At 46.6% G+C, this 19443-nt stretch overlaps 1 protein-coding gene across 1 annotated transcript in view; it reads right to left on the bottom strand.

The window, feature by feature from the left end:
* tinagl1 (tubulointerstitial nephritis antigen-like 1) overlaps positions 1 to 19443 on the bottom strand; it is a 130906-nt gene that overhangs the window by 90320 nt on the left and 21143 nt on the right. The window contains exon 3 of the mRNA XM_078566889.1: positions 19163 to 19226. Within this exon, the coding sequence (XP_078423015.1) occupies positions 19163 to 19226 (64 nt within the window). The remainder of the gene's footprint in view (positions 1 to 19162; positions 19227 to 19443) is intronic.

Consider the following 19443-nt stretch of genomic DNA (forward strand, 5'->3'; position numbering starts at 1 on the left):
TGGGATTAGGTAGGTAGGTCAGGTGTTTCTCACGTGTCGGTGCAGACTCGATGGGCCGAAGGGCCTCTTCTGCACTGTGATCCTGTGATTCTGTGAAATCCAACCTGGTCAATTACCGCCCTATCAGCCTACTCGCCATCATCAGTGAAGCTAGTTGTTGACAATGTTCTCAAGCGGCACTTTCTCAGTAATAACCTGCTCACTGACTCTCAGTTTGGTTCCACCAGGATCGTACAGCTCCTGACCTCATTACAGCCTTGGTCCAAACATAGACAAAAGAGCTGAACTCGCGAGGTGAGGTAAGAGTGACTGCCCTTGACATCAAGGCAACAGTTGACTGAATGTGGTATTAAGGAGCCCGAGCAAAACTGGAGTCAATGGGAATCAGGGGGAAAACTCTCCACTAGTTGGAGTGATACCTAGCACAAAGGAAGATGGTTGTGATTGTTGGGAGTTCAGTCATCTCAGTTCCAGGACATCACTGCAGGAATTCCTCAGGGTAGTGTCCTTGGCCCAACCATCTTCAGCTGTTTCATCAGTGACCTTTCTTCCATCATTAGGTCAGAAGTGGGGATGTTCGCTGATGATTACATGATGTTCAGCACCATTCGTGATTCCTCAGGTGCTGAAGTAGTTGGTTCCTGCATGCAGCAAGACCTAAACAACATTCAGCCCATCAGACCTGCACTGGTTCCTTGATAGAGCGTGCCAATTAGCCCCTTTTGTCTGCTTCTTCCCTATAACCATGTACATTTTTCCCTTCAAATATTTATCCAATTCCCTTTTGAAATACCTAATTGAATCTCCTTCCACCACCCTTTCAGGCAGTGCATTCCAGATTACAACTTAAAAACATTTCCTAATGTTGACTGTGGTTCTTCTGCGAATCACCTTACATCTGTTTCCTCTGGTTATGACCCTTCTGCCATTTGAAACCATTTCTCCTTATTTACTGGATCAAAACTCTTTTATCATATCTCCCTGGACATAACTGAAGTCACTCACCCCTGATACCATTCTAGTAAATCTTCTCTACACTCTCCAAGGGCTCTCCATCCTTCCTGAAGTGGTGTCACAACATGTCAGCTGAGATTGAACCAATTTTATAAAGCTTCAACATAACTGCCTTGTTTTTTGCATTCTAGTTCCCAATTCATAAAGTGAAGGATCCCTATATGTGTGTTTTTTTAAACAGGCTTCTCAATTCGGCCTGTCACCTCTGAAGATCTGTGTACATGAACCTCCATGTCTTTTTGTTCCTACACCCTTGCAAATTGTACTTTTTTGTTTATATTGTCTCATAATTTTTCCTACAAAAATATACCACTTCACACTTCTCTGTGTTAAATTTCATCTGCCACGTATTTGCGATTACATGGTGCACCTAAAGTCTGCTCCTATCCTGGAACTCCTGACCTTACAGCACTATGGGAGCACCTTCGCCACATAGACTGTAGTGTTTCACAGGAAAAGCCCATCTCCATTTTCTCAGGGCAATCAAGGATAAGAACATAAGAAACATGATCAGGAGTAGGCCATTTGGCCCCCCGAGTCTGCTCCGCCATTCAGTACGATCAGATCTTCGCCTCAGCTCCACTTTCCTGCTGTTCTCCTTAACCCTTGACTCCCCTATCATTCAAAAACCTGTCTAACTCAACCAGAATATGTTCAGTGACCCAACCGCACTGCTCTCTGGGCTAAAGATTCCAAAGACTAATGACCCTCTTAGGGAAGAAATTCCTTCAACTCCATCTGAAATTGACAATCTTTTATTCTGAAACCATACCCCCTAGTTCTAGATTCCCACAGGAGGAGAAATGAGGGTCAATGAATGCCAGCCTTGCTAGCATCTCAAGAACAGATTTTGAAATAAAACCACTAGAGAAAGAAGCCATGGCAAAAGTTAAAGAAACAGGGAATTGAAGGAAATGTTGCTATAGATACTGGAGTTTGTGGGAATGGGAGCTTGATGCTTTATTCTATTCTTGTAAGAGGGTTTCCCACAGATTCCTGTTGCCTCTTGGAGGTCAGGCAAGCTGGATTGTACAGGTTAAAAATATCAGTCAGCAACATATGTGTAAACAATCAGCAGAAATAGTTACAACTTCCACAGAGTTCTCAACTTACCCCTGAGAATTACAGAATTTCGGAATGATTACACTTCAGGAGGCCATTCAGCCTGTCATGTCTGTGCTGGCCCTCCAAAGGAACAATTCACTGAGTGCCACTCCCTGGGCTTCTGCCTGTAACTCTGCATATTCTTCCTTTTCAGATAATGATCCAGTTCTCTTCTGAAAGCCACAATTGAATCTGCCTCCAGTACACTCTCGGAGTACATTCCAGATCCTAACCACTCGCTGTGTGAAAGTTTTTCCTCATGTCACCATTGCTTCTTTTGCCAACTACCTTAAATCTGTACCCTCTGGTTCTCGATCCTTCCACTAATGGGAACAGTTTCTCCCTATCTACCCTGTCCATAACAATCATGATTTTGAATAACTCTATCAAATCTTCTCTCAAACTTCTCGAAGGAAAACAGTTCCAACTTTTCCAATCTATCTACACAACTGAAGTTCTTCATCCCTGGAACCATTCTCGTGAATCTTTTCTGCACTCTCTCTAAAGCTTTCACATCCTTCCTAACGTGTGGCACCCAGAACTAGACACAATACTCCAGTTGAGGCCGAACCAATGTCTTATACAGGTTCATCATAACTTCCTTGCTTTTGTATTCTGTGTATCAGTTAATAAAACCTAGCATACTATGCTTTGTTAACTGGTCTTTCAACCTGTCCTGCCACCTTCAATGATTTATGCACATTTATACCCGGGTCCCTCTGCTCCTGCACATCCTTTAGAGTTGTACCCTTCATTTTATATTGTCTCTCCATGTTCTCCCTACCAAAATGAATCACTTCATACTTCACTGCATTAAATTCCATCTGCCACTTGTCTGCCCAATCCACCAACTTGTCTATGTTTTTTTGAAGTTCTACATGATCATCCTCACAGTTCACAATACTTCCAAGTTTTGTATTGTCCGCAAATTTTGAAATTGTGCCCTGTACACTAATATCATTATGTTAGTTCATTATTGGGAATTGGTCATGGATTGAGAATTGGCTGACAGACCAGAAACAGAGAGTGGGAATAAATGGGTCTTTTTCCAGATGGCAGGCGGTGACTAGTGGTGCACTGTAGGGATCAGTGCTTGGGCCCCAGCTATTCATAATATATATAAATGACTTGGATGAGGAAACCAAATGCAATATTTCCAAGTTTGCTGACGACACAAAACTGGGCGGGGTTGTGAGTTATGAGGAGGATGCAAGGAGGCTTCAGGGCGATTTAGACAAGTTGTGTGTGTGGGAAAACACATGGCAGATGCAGTATAATGTGGATAAATGTAAAGTTATACGCTTCAGTGTGAAGAACAGAAAGGCAGAGTATTATTTAAATGGTGATGTATTGGGAAATGTGGATGTATAAAGGGATCTGGGTGTCTTGTACACCAGTCAATGAAAGTAAATAGGCAACAAAAACAAAAATACCTGGAAAAACTCATCAGGTCTGACAGCATTTGCGGAGAGGAATACAGTCAACGTTTCGCGTCTGTATGACTCTTCAACAGAACAGGTGCAGCAACAATTAGGAAGACAAATGGAATGTTGGCCTTCATTGCAAGAGGGTTTGAGTTCAGAAGTAGGGATGTCTTACTGCAGTTATACAAGGCCTTGGTGAGACCACACCTGGAATATTATGTGCAGTTTTGGTCTCCCTACCTAAGAAAGGATATACTCGCCATAGAGGGAGTGCAGCAAAAGTTCACTAGGCTGATACCGGAGACGGCAGGACTGTCATATGAGGAGAAATTGGTTCGACTGGGCCTGTATTCACTAGAGTTTAGAAGAATGAGAGGGGATTAGATTGAAACGTATAAAATTCTAACAGGGCTAGACAGACTAGATGCAGGGAGGATGTCTCCCCTGGCTGGGGAGTCTAGAACCAGAGGCCACAGTCTCAGGATACGGGGCAGGCCATTTAGGACTGAGATGAGGAAAAATTTCTTCACTCAGAGGGTGGTCAACCTGTGGAATTCTCTACCACAGAAGTCTGTGAAGGCCGGGTCACTGAGTATATTCAAGAAAGAAATTGATAATTTTTTGGATATTGGGGCATCAAGGGGTATGGAGAGAAAGCGGGAATATGGCGCTGATATAGAGGATCAGCCACGATCATACTGAATTGCGGAGCAGGCTCGATGGGCCAAATAGCCTACTCCTGCTCCTGGTTTCCATGTGTCTACGTGTCTATTAGTATATATCAGGAAAAGTAAGGGTCCCAACACTGACCCCTGGGAAATCCATTACAAACCTGCCTCCAGTCCGAAAAACATCCATTAACCACTACTCACTGTTTCCTGTCACTCAGCCAATTCCATATCCATGCTGTTACTGCCTCTTTTGTTCCACGATCTCTAGCTTTTCTCACAAGTTTGTTATGTGGCATTGTATCAAATGCCTATTGGAAATCAACAGTATTACCCTCATCAACCCTCTCTGTTACCTCATCAAAAAACTCCAGCAAGTTAGTTAAACATGATTTGCCCTCAACAAATCCATGCTGGTTTTCCTTAATTAACTTGCATTTGCCCAAGTTACCATTAATTTTGTCCCAAATTATCATTTCTCGAACCTTCCCCACCACCGAGACTGATCTGAAGTTGCTGGCCTTATCTTTACACCCTTTTTTGAACAAGGATGTAACAATTCTCCAGTCCTCCGGCACCACCCGAGTCTAAGGGAGACTGGAAAATTATGGCCAGCGCCTCCGTAATTACCATTTTCACTTCGCTCAGTATCCTTGGATGCATCCCATCCCGTCCTGGTGCATTAACTACTTTAAGTGCAAATAACTTCTCCAATACCTCCCCCTTATCAATTTAGCATCTGAATTACGTCTTCTTTCACCATGACCTCTGCAGCATCTTCTTCCTTGGTAGAAACAGAAGCAGAGCAGCCCATGACCTCTGCCTCTGTGCATAAATCTCCTTTTTGGTCCCTAATCAGACACACTCCCCCTTTTACAATCCATTTACTATTTGTAAGTCGATAGAAGACTTTTGGATTCCCCTTAACAATCGCTGTCAGTCTATTTTCATACTCCCTCTTCTCTTATTTGCTTTTTCACTTCCCCTCTGAACTTTCTACATTTAGCCTGGTTCTTGGTTGTATTACCCATCTGACATCTGTCATATGCACCCTTTTTCTTCTTCATCTTAATCTCTATCTCTTTTGTCATCCAGGGTGCTCTGGGTTTGTTTGCCCCACCTTTTCCCTTTATAGCAGGATTACAGAAAGGAGGATTTAAATTTCCTCTGTCAAACTTCAGGGGATTCCAGTGTCAAGGACACTGCAGCACATGGACAAGATGTGGAATCTGGAAACACAATGATCCAAAGGATGCAATGCAACATCATGGGCCAACAACTAGTATCTCTCTAGAGAGGGCTGCATTGAACAATTTTTGGAAATATTTCATGATGCAGCTGAACTCCCACAATGTTCCTCTGAGTTGAGTGGGTGTTTTCTTACAAAGATTTTTTTTTAAGGTTAATCCTGGGAATTACAGCTTCTGCTGCTTATTTTGTTCCAACAGGGACACACCAGTAAAATGATCAACTGGAAAAATACCAAAGCGATTCTCTAGAATGGTTCCTCAGGGATGAGGGACTTCAGTTATGTGGAGTGACTGGAGAAGCTGGGGTTGTTCTCTTTGGAGCAGAGAAGGTTAGGAGGAGATTAAATAGAAGTTTCCAAAATCATGAAAGGTTTTGATGGACCATAAATAACAAGAAACCAGTTCCAGCAGCAAAAGGATCAGTCACCAGAGACAAATTTCAGGTGATTGGCAAGTGAATCAGATGTGACATGGAGATTTTCGTTTTATACAGTGAGTTGTTGTGATCTGGAATTCACTGCCAGGGAGGACAGTGGAAACAGATTCAGTAGGAACTTACAAAAAGGAACTGGGTAAATACTTGAAAAGGAGAAACCTTCAGGACTATGGGGAAAGGTTGGCTGAGGGTGGCTAATTGGATAGATCTTTCAAAGAGCTGGCACAGGCATGACGGGCTGAATGGCCTCCTTCTGTGCTGTATCATTCTAATTTTATTGGTACAGCTCATAGAATCATACAACAGTTACAGTACAGGAGGCCATTCAGCCAATTGAGTCCGTGCCAGCTCTCTGCAAGTGTAACTCATCGAGTCCCACTCGCCCACCTTTTCCCTCAGCCCTGCAAATCTTCACCCCCATCTAATTACTCAATTCCCTTTAGACAGCCACAGAAACCTGAGCTCAAAATGACACAGCATGAGCGAAACTGCCTTTCCTCAGCTCGCAACAGTTAACTGGAGCTTTCACAGGCGAGGAACAATGTGCTGGTTACTGACCTTGAACTGAGACTAATTGATAAGACAGTGAAGAAAATGAAAACCATTATTATTGCAAATTAAACAATCAGTTTTGCAACATTGGCGGGATTTTCCGGCCCCGTCCCAGGCTAGGTGGTGCCCCAGCCAGAAGCCCATCGACTTGCGACGGGACCGGAAGATCCCGGCGTCAGGCGGGTGTGGAAAATCCTGCCCATGGAGTGAAAGAAACAAAACCTCCAACTTCCTGAAAAAGCAGCCTGGGGCCAGCTTTATACACACAGATCTTATTCAAGTTCCCTCATGTTGACTGGGTCAAGACGCTGTCCCATCTAGGATTGGTCCCAGTGTCAACAAGGGCAAGATCAGGGCCTGAAGTTGGCATTGATGCTCCTGGTAGAGGGGATGGGCAGGTGGTGAAATGTGAGGCCAGGTATCTACTGCTGCTAATTACCAAACCCTGGGTCCATCTTGAGATAGGATGGATTTAGCAGGCATTGTGCCTCCACAGTCAAATAGCCTTCTTACACGACTGAGTGTATCATTATGGTTAAACAGCCAACACAGACACAATGAGCTGAATGGCCTGCTTCAGTGCTGTAAACATCTATGGTTTCATAGTCAGGTACTGTACGCCCATGTGTGTCTCATTGCCAGCTCCTGTACATGTGTCATTCACAATGGATAAGTTGCATCACCAGTACAATAGAGCAGCCAACTTTTGAGAACAGAAGAAGCAGTGCCCTCAATGGGGGCACTAGTGCCCAGTCCTTGGCATCTCTGACAGCTCCTAAAATTCAAATGGCTTCCAGCGCTCCTCATAATACACACTTCCACTTTTAATTTTCACAATGTGAGTATTCTATTGAACAATAATCTCTCTAATGAGACCCTGTTATCCATACCAAGCCAAAATTAACTCCACCCACAATGATGTGTTAAGGCACCTGCCCTGGTGAAACTCCTTCCGCCTTGCTGTTCGGAACATGTTATGGTGACTGTTTCTCTGCACCAGCACCAAATATTTATTGTTGCTTTTGGAAAAGCACACACTTGCCCTTCGACTGCAGCTGAGGATATTTAAAGTGCAGCTTTGAACAGAGATCATTCTGAGGCACGCAGAGCATTATCTGTGTGGGCGAATTGGAAGCAATAGGTGCCAACTCTTTGGTATTTGCACAAGGAGCAGGCTGCAAGCCTCAGTTTCTGACCCAGACAGGAGAAATAAACTCTTTGGGCAGAATTTTACGGCAGCGGGATTTTACGATCCCGCTGAAGTCAATGGGATTTAGGATGTCTCGCCGCATTTTACAGCCCCGTCCCCGCCGAAATGGGGCAGTAAAATTCTGCCCAATGATCCAATGCTGGCCAAAAATTCCTAGAGATTGTCACTGGGATTCACTTCGAAAAGCTCTGTCATGCTCTGTAGGGGAGATGGTGGCATAGTGGTAATATCACCGGTCTAGTAATCTAGAGGGTCTGGCTAATACTCTGGGAACACAGGTTCAAATGGCACCAGAATCACAAGGCAAACTCAGCCCTGTCAACCCTGCAATGTCCTCCTTACGAACATCTAGGGGCTTGTGCCAAAAGCAGGAGAGCTGTCTCACAGTCAAGCAACAGCCTGACAGAGTCATAATCATACCTTACAGATAATGCCCCAGATGCCACCATCACCATCCCTGGGTATTCCCTGTCCCACTGGCAGGACAGACCCAGCAGAGGTGGTGGTACAGTGGTATGCAGGAGGGAGTTGCCCTAGGAGTCCTCAACATCGAATCAGGATGCCATGAAGTCTCATGGCATCATGCCAAACATGGGCAAGGATAAAGGTGAAAGAATAAAAAAAAGGTAAAAAAAAGCTCTATCAAATGCCAACAGTTGCAATAATCTGATATCACAAAAAGAACAGTTTATAAACAACAATGGCAGTGTATAGCGCACTGTGTGTATATCTGAGCTGCTCTTGGTTGCTAGGGTGGCTGCCATTAGCTTGTGTCTAATGTACCAGACAAAACTGGTGCAGCCAAACGTCATCTGTGTCTGTCCCGCAACTCGAATAATGGCGTCTACTCAGGGTCAGAGGTTTCTGCCAGGGGTCTTCGTGTGATTGAACAGGGCCATCCTCAACACATAGTGGGACAAAATGGGAATGACGTTTTCTAATTTATTCATGGGATGTGGGCTTCGCTGACTAGGCTAGCATTTATTGCCCATCCCTAATTGCCCTTGAGAAGGTGGTGGCGAGCTGCCTTCTTGAACCGCTGCAGTCCATGTGGTGTAGGTACACCCACAGTGCTGTTAGGGAGGGAGTTCCAGGATTTTGACCCAGTAACAGTGAAGGAACAGCGATATATTTCCAAGTCAGGATGGTGAGTGACTTGGAGGGGAACTTCCATGTGGTGGTGTTCCCATGTGTCCGTTGCCCTTGTCCTTCTAGATGGTATTGGTCATGGGTTTGGAAGGTGCTGTCTAAGGAGCCTTGGTGAATGTCTGCAGTGCATCATGTAGATGGTACACACTGCTGCTACTGTGCATTGGCGGTGGAGGGAGTGAATGATTGTGGATGTGGTGCCAATCAAGTGGGCTGCTTTGTCCTGATTGGTGTCCAGCTTCTTCAGTGTTGTTGGAGCTGCACTCATCCAGGCAAGTGGGGAGTATTCCTTCACACTCCCGACTTGTGCCTTATAGGTGGACAAGCTTTGGGGAGTCAGGAGGTGAGTTATTCGCCGCAGGATTCCTAGCCTCTGACCTGCTCTTGTAGCCACAGTATTTTTATGGCTAGTCCAGTTCAGATTCTGGCCAAGGGCACAGCAAGTTCTGGAGTACAAATCTTCATTACTATTACCGGAATATTGTCAGGGCCCATAGCCTTTGCAGTATCCAGTGCCTTCAGCCGTTTCCTGATATCATGTGGAGTGAATCAAATTGGCTGAAGACTGGCATCTGTGAGGCCAAGATGAATCATCCACTCGGCATTTCTGGCTGAAGATTGTTGCAAATGCTTCACCTTGTCTTTTGCACTGTTGTGCTGGGCTCCTCCATCATTGAGGATGGAGATATTTGTGGAGGCTCCTCGTCCAGTGAGTTGTTTAATTGTCCATCACCATTCACAACTGGATGTGGCAGAACTGCAGAGCCTAGATCTGATCCGTTGGTTCTGGAATCGCTCAGTTCTGTCTATCACTTGCTGCATATACTGTTTGGTATGCAAGTAGTCCTGTGTTATAGCTTCACCAGGTTGACACCTCATTTTTAAGTGTGCCTGGTGCTGCTCCTGGCACGCCCTCCTACACTCTTCATGGAACCAGGGTTGATCCCCAGGCTTGATGGTAATGGTAGAGTGTCGGGCCATGAGGTCACAGATTGTGCTTGAGCGCAATTCTTCTGCTGCTGATGGTCCACATCTTGATGCCCAGTCTTGAGTTGATAGATCTGTTTGAAATCTATCCTATTAGCATGGTGGTAGTGCCACACAACATGGAGGGCATCCTCAATGTGAAGACAGGACTTCATCTCCACAAGGACTGTGCGGTGGTCACTCCTACCAATACAGTCACGGACAGATGCATCTGTGGCAGGCAGGTTGGTGAGAATGAGGTCAAGTATGTTTTTCCCTCTTGTTGGTTCCCTCACCACCTGCCGCAGACCCAGTCTAGCAGCTATGTCATTTAGGACTCGGCCAGCTCAGTCTGTAGTGGTGCTACCAAGCCACTCTTGGTGATAGACATTGAAATCCCCCACCCAGAGCACATTCTGAGCCCTTGCCACCCTCAGTGCTTCCTCCAAGTGGTGTTCAACATGGAGGAACACTGATTCAGCAGCTGAGGAAGGATGTTATATGGTAATCAGCAAGAGGTTTCCTTGCCCACGTTTAACCTACGAGGTAGTGGGATCTGGACTGCATGGTTCACTTCCTTTTCTTTCTTTCTCTGCTGCTGCTCTGCATCATCATTAAGACATTGTAGTTTAAAGCATGATGTGGCTTGATGGACAAGTTGTTGACATTTTGAACGATTGATTGCAAGCTCCTTCCAGCCATTCATGTGAAATCTGCATGTTTCAAGGAGAGTTTCAGAGTGTCTTTGAAGTGTCTTCTTTGTCCTGCCTGGGACATTGGCCATGTAGAACCATAGAAAAATTACAGCACAGAAGGAGGCCATTCGGCTCATCTTGTCCATGCCAGCCCGAGGGCACCCAGGTGCCCTTTCTAATTTGACAGTGGGAAAAACAGAACCTGGAAGGGGAGACAGTTTTCCGCCATTTGGACACAATGTCATCGTAGCTGATTTTGCAGGGAGTTTTGCCTGAAGCTGACTTGAAGGACATTCTCTGCTGTAGTTTGTGGAAAGCTGAGCTGATCCGGACTTGGATCTCCTCGTCAATGGTGGCTTTTTGAGAGCAGTAGCTGCCAAGGTATGGGAAGTACTCAATATGTTCCAGAATCTCTCCTCTGACATATATGGGAGGTGGAATATTTGGTTGACCAGGTGTGGGTTGATTTGAGTTTGTTTTGGCAACATTTAAGAACAGGCTGAGTTTCTTGTATGCAGAATTGAGGAGATCGAGAGTGGCTTGACAACCTGGTGCAGGGTGAGCAATGACACTGCAGTCATCTGCAAACTATAGATCATGTGTGTCTGCGGTGGCCAGTTTAGTTTTGGCACGGAGGCGACTGAGATTAAAGAATATTCCGCCTAGATGGTATTTAATACTGACCCCGGAGGGAAGTTGATCTTTAATGAGGTGAATAGTCACCGTCAAATAGTTTGAGGGCCTTCACACAGCCTTGCTTAAGCCCGGCCTGGATTTGGAAGCCGTCAGTGTTGGATGTCCCACTCAGGACAGATGTAGTCATATCATCATGAAGAAGTTGCCCGATTGATAACGTTTCTTGGACATCCAGATGTCCAGAGTACAATCCACAGGCCTGGTGATTTACTGACTCAAACACTTTGCTCAGGTTGATGAACGCAATGAAGAGTTCCTGCTCGTGTTCTTGACATTTCTCTTGGATTTGTCTGGCAACAAAGACCATGTCAGAGGTTCCTCTGGAAGGTCGAAAGCCTCACTGTGTCTCTGGGAGGATTTCCTCAGCCACAGGAAGTAGGTGATTCAGGAGAATGTGTGTCGGGATTTTCCTGCTGTGGACGAAAGGGAAATACCTCCAGTTCCCACAGCGTAATTCATCTCCCTTCGTGAAGATAGTTACAAGTGTCGCATTCCTGAAGTCAGGGGTTGGTGTTCTTTTTCCTCCCAGATCTGTGGGATGAGTGTATGGAGCCCACCAGCTGGAATACCAATGAGGCTGCAGGCTTTGTCATTCTTTTATCCATTTGATTGCTTGTTCCAGCTTTTCCATTGATGGTGGTTCACCCATGGATTCAACCACAGGGCACTGGGGGATAGCCTGGAGAGTATGTGCTGTCACTGTGGATTCATGGTTGAAGCGGTGTTGAAAATGTTCTTTCAAGCATTTATACATGGGCATTGCCATCCTAAGAACAGAAACACCATCGTGAGAGCAAAGGGGGTTTTGTCCATTTGATCTTGGTCTAATAAATTACTTCAAAAGAACTTTGCATGTCACGATTGTCAGCATTTTGTTGGATCTCTCAGGGTCTCTCTCCCCACCACATGTCCATTATCTTCCGGATTTGTCTTTGGGTGTTAACCTTGAGCTGCTGCAATGCTGCCTTTTTGACTTGTGACCTTGGGTTGTTCCATCGGACAATGAAGGCTGCTTGTTTTTTGTTCTAGGAGGTCACATTGTCGAGCCAATCCTAGTAACAACGCTCAAACCCAATGGTCTGGACACTGGAGTCTAGTACAGCTGACTTTTTTTGATCCCAATGTTCTGGAATTGAATTGGATGTATGATGATTTTCCACATTGTTCATGAGCTGCACTTGGAATTCCTCTCTTCGGCTGGGCTACTTTCAGACTGAGACATTGATCTTCTTCCTCTTGGACTTCAGGTGCTTGTGGTGTTTTGGTGTTAGGCAGATGTTCCTCACCAATCAAACAAATCAATGATCTGTCCAGCAGACACCAGGTCCCACATGGATCGAGTGATACAGACACCATTCAGATCTCTGATTCGAATAATGACATAAGCCAGAAGGTGCCAATGCTTTGATCGAGGATGCCTCCACGTGGTTTTGTGTTTGTCAATCTGGTGGCAGAGGGTGTTAGAATGAGGCCGTGCTGAGCTCACTTTGTCAGCAGGAGGATGCCAATTGCATTGGCTTTTCCCAGCTCATTTTTCCCAATGGTTCCACTCCAGACATCAACGTCATGGTCAACCCTGGCATTAAAGTCCCTCAGAAGGACAGTCTTTTCTTCTTTTGGGATGGCAGTGAGGATTCATCAAGGTCAGAATAGAACTTTTCCTTAACATCTTCATCCAAATCGAGGGTCAGGGCATAAGTGCTGATGACGATGGGATATTGGTTATGGCTGATCTGCAGGTGAAATGTCATGAGTTTTTCATTTATACAATTGGGGAATTCTGGCAGGACATCCAAGATCCTATTCCAGATGGCAAACCAACTCCATGGACAACTTCCATTAGAAGTTGTATCCATCCCACCCCCCTTCTTGTTACTTCAGCTGCCCCTCCCCAGGAAGGCAGGTCTCACAGAGGGCAGTGATGTCAAATCTTTGGTTCTGAAGAAGAGTTATACGAACATGAAATGTTAACTCTGTTTCTCTCTCCACAGATGCTGCCAGACCTGCTGAGATTTTCCAGCATTTTCTGTTTTGATTTTATATTGGGCAGTGACGTCAGTTTGGAGTCTCGATAGCTCATGTGATACGATTGCAGTTCTTTCCGGACAGTCACTCTTGAGATTCTCTATGCGTGTTCTAACATTCCAAGTTGCAAAATTTTAAGTTTTGTTTCTTTAACCACAAAGATGGTGATCCTGCAGATTGTCATTCCCCAGCCAGGAGAAAATGGGACAACCAATTTTAAGGCATCTTTTCTTGCCCCCTCTTCCTTTGGAGTGAACAGAAGACAGAGAGCCAACGGATGTTATCTACTTGGACTTCCAGAAGGCCTTTGACAAGGTGCCGCACAGGAGGCTGCTCAGTAAGATAAGAGCCCATGGTGTTAAAGGCAAGGTACTAGCATGGATAGAAGATTGGCTGTCTGGCAGGAGGCAGAGAGTGGGGATAAGAGGGTCCTTCTCAGGATGGCGGCCGGTGACTAGTGGAGTTCCACAGGGGTCAGTGTTGGGACCACAACTTTTCACTTTATACATTAATGATCTGGATGAAGGAACTGAGGGCATCCTGGCTAAGTTTGCAGATGATACAAAGATAGGTGGAGGGACAGGTAGTATTGAGGAGGCGGGGAGGCTGCAGAAGGATTTGGACAGGTTAGGAGAATGGGCAAAGAAGTGGCAGATGGAATACAACGTGGGGAAGTGTGAGGTCATGCACTTTGGTAGGAAGAATAGAGGCATAGACTATTTTCTAAATGGGGAGAGAATTCAGAAATCTGGAGTGCAAAGGGACTTGGAAGTCCTAGTCCAGGATTCTCTTATGGTTAACTTGCAGGTTGAGTTGGTAGTTAGGAAGGCAAATGCAATGTTGGCATTTATTTCGAGAGGACTAGAATATAAAAGTAGGGATGTGCTGCTGATGCTTTATAAGGCTCTGGTCAGACCACATTTAGAATATTGTGAGCAATTTTGGGCCCCGTATCTCAGGAAGGATGTGCTGGCCCTGGAGAGGGTCCAGAGGAGGTTCACGAGAATGATCCCAGGAATGAAAGGCTTAACATATGAGAAACGTTTGAGGACTCTGGGTCTATACTCGATGGAGTTTAGAAGGATGAGGGGGGATCTGATTGAAGCTTACAGAATACTGAAAGGCCTGAATAGAGTGGACGTGGGGAAGATGTTTCCATTAGTAGGAGAGACTAGGACCCGAGGGCACAGCCTCAGAGTAAAGGAAGACCTTTTAGAACAGAGATGAGGAGAAACTTCTTTAGCCAGAGAGTGGTGAATCTATGGAATTCATTGCCACAGAAGGCTGTGGAGGCCAGGTCATTGAGTGTACTTAAGACCAAGATAGATAGGTTCTTGATTGGTAAGGGGAGCAAAGGTTACGGGGAGAAGGTGGGAGAATGGGGTTGAGAAACTTATCAGCCATGATTGAATGGCAGAGCAGACTCGATGGGCTGAATGGCCTAATTTCTGCTCCTATGTCTTATGGTCTTATGGTATCCTACAGAGGACTGCTCAATCGCATATGCTGCTGCTCAAAGAGACTTCTGTTCCAACACAGGTGTCCAATGACCTTCATGCACCTGTCGTGCGTTTGCACATTTTGTTTAGGGACTCCCAGGTTCACAGACCTGTCCCCGTCACCAATCCTCCATTGCCACAACACTTGGTAAATGGACCCTGATAGAAGCCTGCCCATGGCTTTATTTAACATGGAGACCTTGGGCACCTTCATTGTCCACACAATCTTGACGGGTTGATGATCACATTTCAGCAATATGTCCAACCAATGCAGGGCCACCTTGTCGCTGCAGTCTTCTTCCACCTTCACAGCTGGCGAGATGCACAGTCTTCCTTCGCCTGTTCTGCCATTGAGGACTTTTGGACCGCACTCAGTCGGAGTTCTTCCCTGACCTTGGCACCATGGGTGGCCCAACCAGGAGCAAGGAGCTCCCAGTGACATTGCTCAAGGGATTGTCGGAGCACACAAGCCTCTCCACCATGATGAGGTGGTGATCCACGGCAGGAGCTAAATGTATTGACTGGGGAAAAGTCAATGATAGGATACTGCATGTAGGTTAATGGGGTCAGGAGTGTGTCAATTTACATCTTGAACTGCAGAACAGCAGAAGCCATGACTAACATGACTCTGGCTTTCAAATATCAAACTCCTCGAAGGCAAATAATTAAATAAATTATCAGTTAAAGGAGGAAAGTTAATGAATAAATTGGGAACATATCTTTGCCTCAGCAGTTATGTTCCTGTCTCTGAACGGGATTGACTCCCACTCCAGATAGCCCCAATGAAAGGAGACTGGAGCTCTGGTTCAAAATTCTGGGTTGACATCCAAGACATACCCACACCCGATGGATGTGGTGACCCCAACCTCCTCGTCATTTGGGGTGTGGGTGCTCATAAGACCCCTGCCCCCATATAAGATGAACCCCGCAGCAACCGCCCCCCCATCAGCACAATTCACACTGTGGCCTGTCAGACTGTTAGCCTGCAAATCCTTCCATCAAGCGTTTGCTAAGAGACAAGTGTGAAAATATAAAAACAACGGGGGGTGAAGGGATGCCTCGTTTGCAATTCAGAACCAAGCTAACAATGGCTATTGTCTGTGTCCCCTCTGAATATATATCCCCTCCCTTATACAAAGCTCAGTATTCTGACTTTTCCATTGCTCACCTCCAGGCTGTTCAGAAATTGTAAACAATGTTGACCTCCAGAGATAATCTCTCTCGCTCTGACTCTCTCTCTCTCTCTCTCTCTCACTTCCTCTGTCTCCCATCACACTTTCCCAGGATCTCCCTTGTGTCTATTCTCAATCAATCCCATCTCCTTTTAGTCACATTCTCCCTCTGAACAAAGTATCTGCTAACGCTCCCTAAGGCCTCCCCTCCCACTCTCTAATCACTCTGCCCAGCGAATCAGCAACTAGCTCAGCCCCTTCCCTACCACTCTCCCTAAGTACAGCATTGTCAAAACTACAAGAAAAAAACAGGGCAAATGTCAGGTTTTACTGCTCCCACTGAGATACATATTCCAGATTCAGGTGTGTCTCAATGGGTAGCATTCTCACCTCTGAGTCAAGAGGTGTGGCCTCAGTTCCTACCCAGAAGACTTGAGTACAAAGTCCAGGCTGACACACTAGTCCTTAAAATGATACATACAGAGCATAAGACAAATGAAGGGCTGCTTTAAGTTGCAGAAGCAAAAGAACTCTTAAAAATTGACAGGCAGAAAAGAAAATGTCAGCATTTCAGCCTGTTGATCAGAGCAGAACAGCGACAGAGATTCGCTCCAGGGGGACAAACTGCAGGGCAGCAGAAAGAGGGATCGATCTGGGGGGACTTGGATGATGGTCATCACAGAGCATTTGTTGACAAGCCCCAGTGGATGTGTGAGGATGGTGCAAAACAGACAAGCTTGACATACCCTGTCAGCAGATTGTCTTATCAACAGGTAGGACCAGAGACTCCAGTCTGGTACTGAGGCAGCGCCGTGCTGTCGGAGGGCCGGCACTGAGGGAGTATTGCACCATTGGAGGGTCGGTACTGCCGGGGCAGTATTGAGTGGGCAGTACTGAGGGGGCAGCTCTAAAGGAGCGCTGCACTGTCGGAGGGTCAGTACTGAGGGAGTGCTGCACTGTCGGAGGGTCAGTACTGAGGGAGTGCTGCACTATCGGAGGGTCAGTACTGAGGCAGTGCTGCACTGTCGGAGGGTCAGTACTGAGGCAGTGCTGCACTGTCGGAGGGTCAGTACTGAGGGAGTGCTGCACTGTCGGAAGGTCAGTACTGAGGGAGTGCTGCACTGTCGGAGGGTCAGTACTGAGGGAGTGCTGCACTGTCGGAGGGTCAGTACTGAGGGAGTGCTGCACTGTCGGAGGGTCAGTACTGAGGGTGCACTGCACTGTCGGAGGGTCAGTACTGAGGGAGTGCTGCACTGTCGGAGGGTCAGTACTGAGGGAGTGCTGCACTGTCGGAGGGTCAGTACTGAGGGAGTGCTGCACTATCGGAGAGTCAGTACTGAGGGAGTGCTGCACTGTCGGAGGGTCAGTACTGAGGGAGTGCTGCACTGTCGGAGGGTCAGTACTGAGGGGGTGCTGCACTGTCGGAGGGTCAGTACTGAGGGAGCGCTGCACTGTCGGAGGGTCAGTACTGAGGGAGCGCTGCACTGTCGGAGGGTCAGTACTGAGGGGGCAGCTCTAAAGGAGCGCTGCACTGTCGGAGGGTCAGTACTGAAGGAGTGCTGCACTGTTGGAGGGTCAGTACTGAGGGAGTGCTGCACTGTCGGAGGGTCAGTACTGAGGGAGTGCTGCACTGTCGGAGGGTCAGTACTGAAGGAGTGCTGCACTGTTGGAGGGTCAGTACTGAGGGAGTGCTGCACTGTCGGAGGGTCAGTACTCAGGGAGTGTTGTACCATTGGAGGGTCAGTACTGCAGGGGCAGTATTGAGTGGGCAGTACTGAGGGGGCAGTACTGAGGGAGGAGAACTGAATATGCAGTACTGAAGGGGGGACTATTAAGCGGGCAGTACTGAAGGGGTGCTGCACTGTCAGAGGGTCATCACTGAGGGAGTGTTGCACCATTGGAGGGTCAGTGCCATGGGGGCGGTATTGAGAGGGCAGTACTAAGGGGGCATTACTGGAGGGGCAGTTCAGAGGGGGGGGCAGTTCAGGGGGGTGCAGGGGAGCTGTTCCTGATATTCTGGTCAATATTATTACTCAACCAACGTCATATGATCTGGTCATTTTCAGATTGTTGCTTGCTGTGTACAATGTTCCCTACAGTAAAACAGTGACTACACTTCATAAATAATTAAATCGGGATGCCCTGAGGTCATGAAAGACGCTATAAAATCACAAGTTCTTAATTTGCATACCCATCAGACTGCGATGCCCCTTTGTATACTTCAGACATATTCATCCAGTTCTGGGCACCGCACTTTAGGGAGGATGTGATGGCATTGGAGGGAGTACAGAAAAGATTCATGAGGATGGTTCCAGGGATGAGGAACTTCAGTTGCAAAGAATGATTGGAGAAGCTGGGACTGTTCTCCTTGGGGAAGAGAAGGCTGAAAGGAGATATTCAGTGGTCTGGGCTGATGGAGAGAAACTGTCCCCATTGGTGGAAGGATCGAGAACCAGAGGGCACAGATTGTGGTAACAATTGGCAAAAGAAGCAACAGCAACATGAGGAAAAATTTTTTTAATGCAGCGAATAGTTAAGTTCTGGAATGCGCTGCCTGAAAGTGGTGGAGGCAGGGTCAACTGTGGCTTTTAATAGGAATTGGATAATTATCTGAGGAATAATTAAATTTGCTGGGCTATGGAGCTCCCACAAGAGTCAAGAAGCTGGACACCATCCAGGACAAAGCAGCCCCGCTTGATTAGCACCTCATCCACAAACATTCACTCCCTCCACCACCGACGCACAGTAGCAGCAGTATGTACCATCCAGAAGATGCACTGCAGGAATTCACTAAGATTCCTTAAACAGCACCTTCCAAACCCACAACTGCTACCATCTATAAGGACAAGGGCAGCAGATAGATGGGAACACCACAATGTGGAAGTTCCCCTCCAAGTCACTCACCATCCTGACTTGGAAATATATCACCGTTCCTTCACTGTCGCTGGGTCAAAATCCTGGAACTCCTTCCCTAACAGCACTGTGGGTGTACCTACACCATATGGACAGCAGCGGTTCAAGGCAGCTCACCACCACCTTCTCAAGGGATGGGCAATAAATGCAGGCCCAGCCAGCGAAGCCCACATCCCATGAACAAATTTTTAAAAAATGGACAGGGGAGTGGGACTCGCTGAGTTGCTCCTGCAGAATGCCAGCACAGAAACAAATAGCCAAATGGCCTCCTTCTGTGCTGTAACCACTCTACGATTCTAAATTCCATATTTTTATTGCACAATCTAGACACAAATTGAAACTCCCGGGCACAGCACAGTCACTAAACGAGCATGAGTGTGAGTCCTTACCACAGGTTGCAGTTCTCTCGGTATGTGGCTCCTGTTGGGTAGTAGAGCCCATTCCTTGTACAATCTAGAAAAAAAAAGAGAGACAATCAGCACAGACATACCAGAGAGAGAGAGAGTGAGAGAGAGCAAGTGAGCAAGGGCAAGGCAGAGAGAGCAAGGCAGGGTGAGAGAGAGAGAGAGAGAGAGAGCAATAGAGAGACAGCTAGAGAGAGCGAGAGAGAGAGGCAGAAGCGAGAGAGACAGAGTGAGAGTGAGAGAGAGATAGGCAGAGATAGGCAGAG

The sequence above is a fragment of the Cetorhinus maximus genome, chromosome 21, assembly GCF_964194155.1.
Source record: "Cetorhinus maximus chromosome 21, sCetMax3.hap1.1, whole genome shotgun sequence".
Taxonomy (NCBI): Eukaryota; Metazoa; Chordata; class Chondrichthyes; order Lamniformes; family Cetorhinidae; genus Cetorhinus; species Cetorhinus maximus.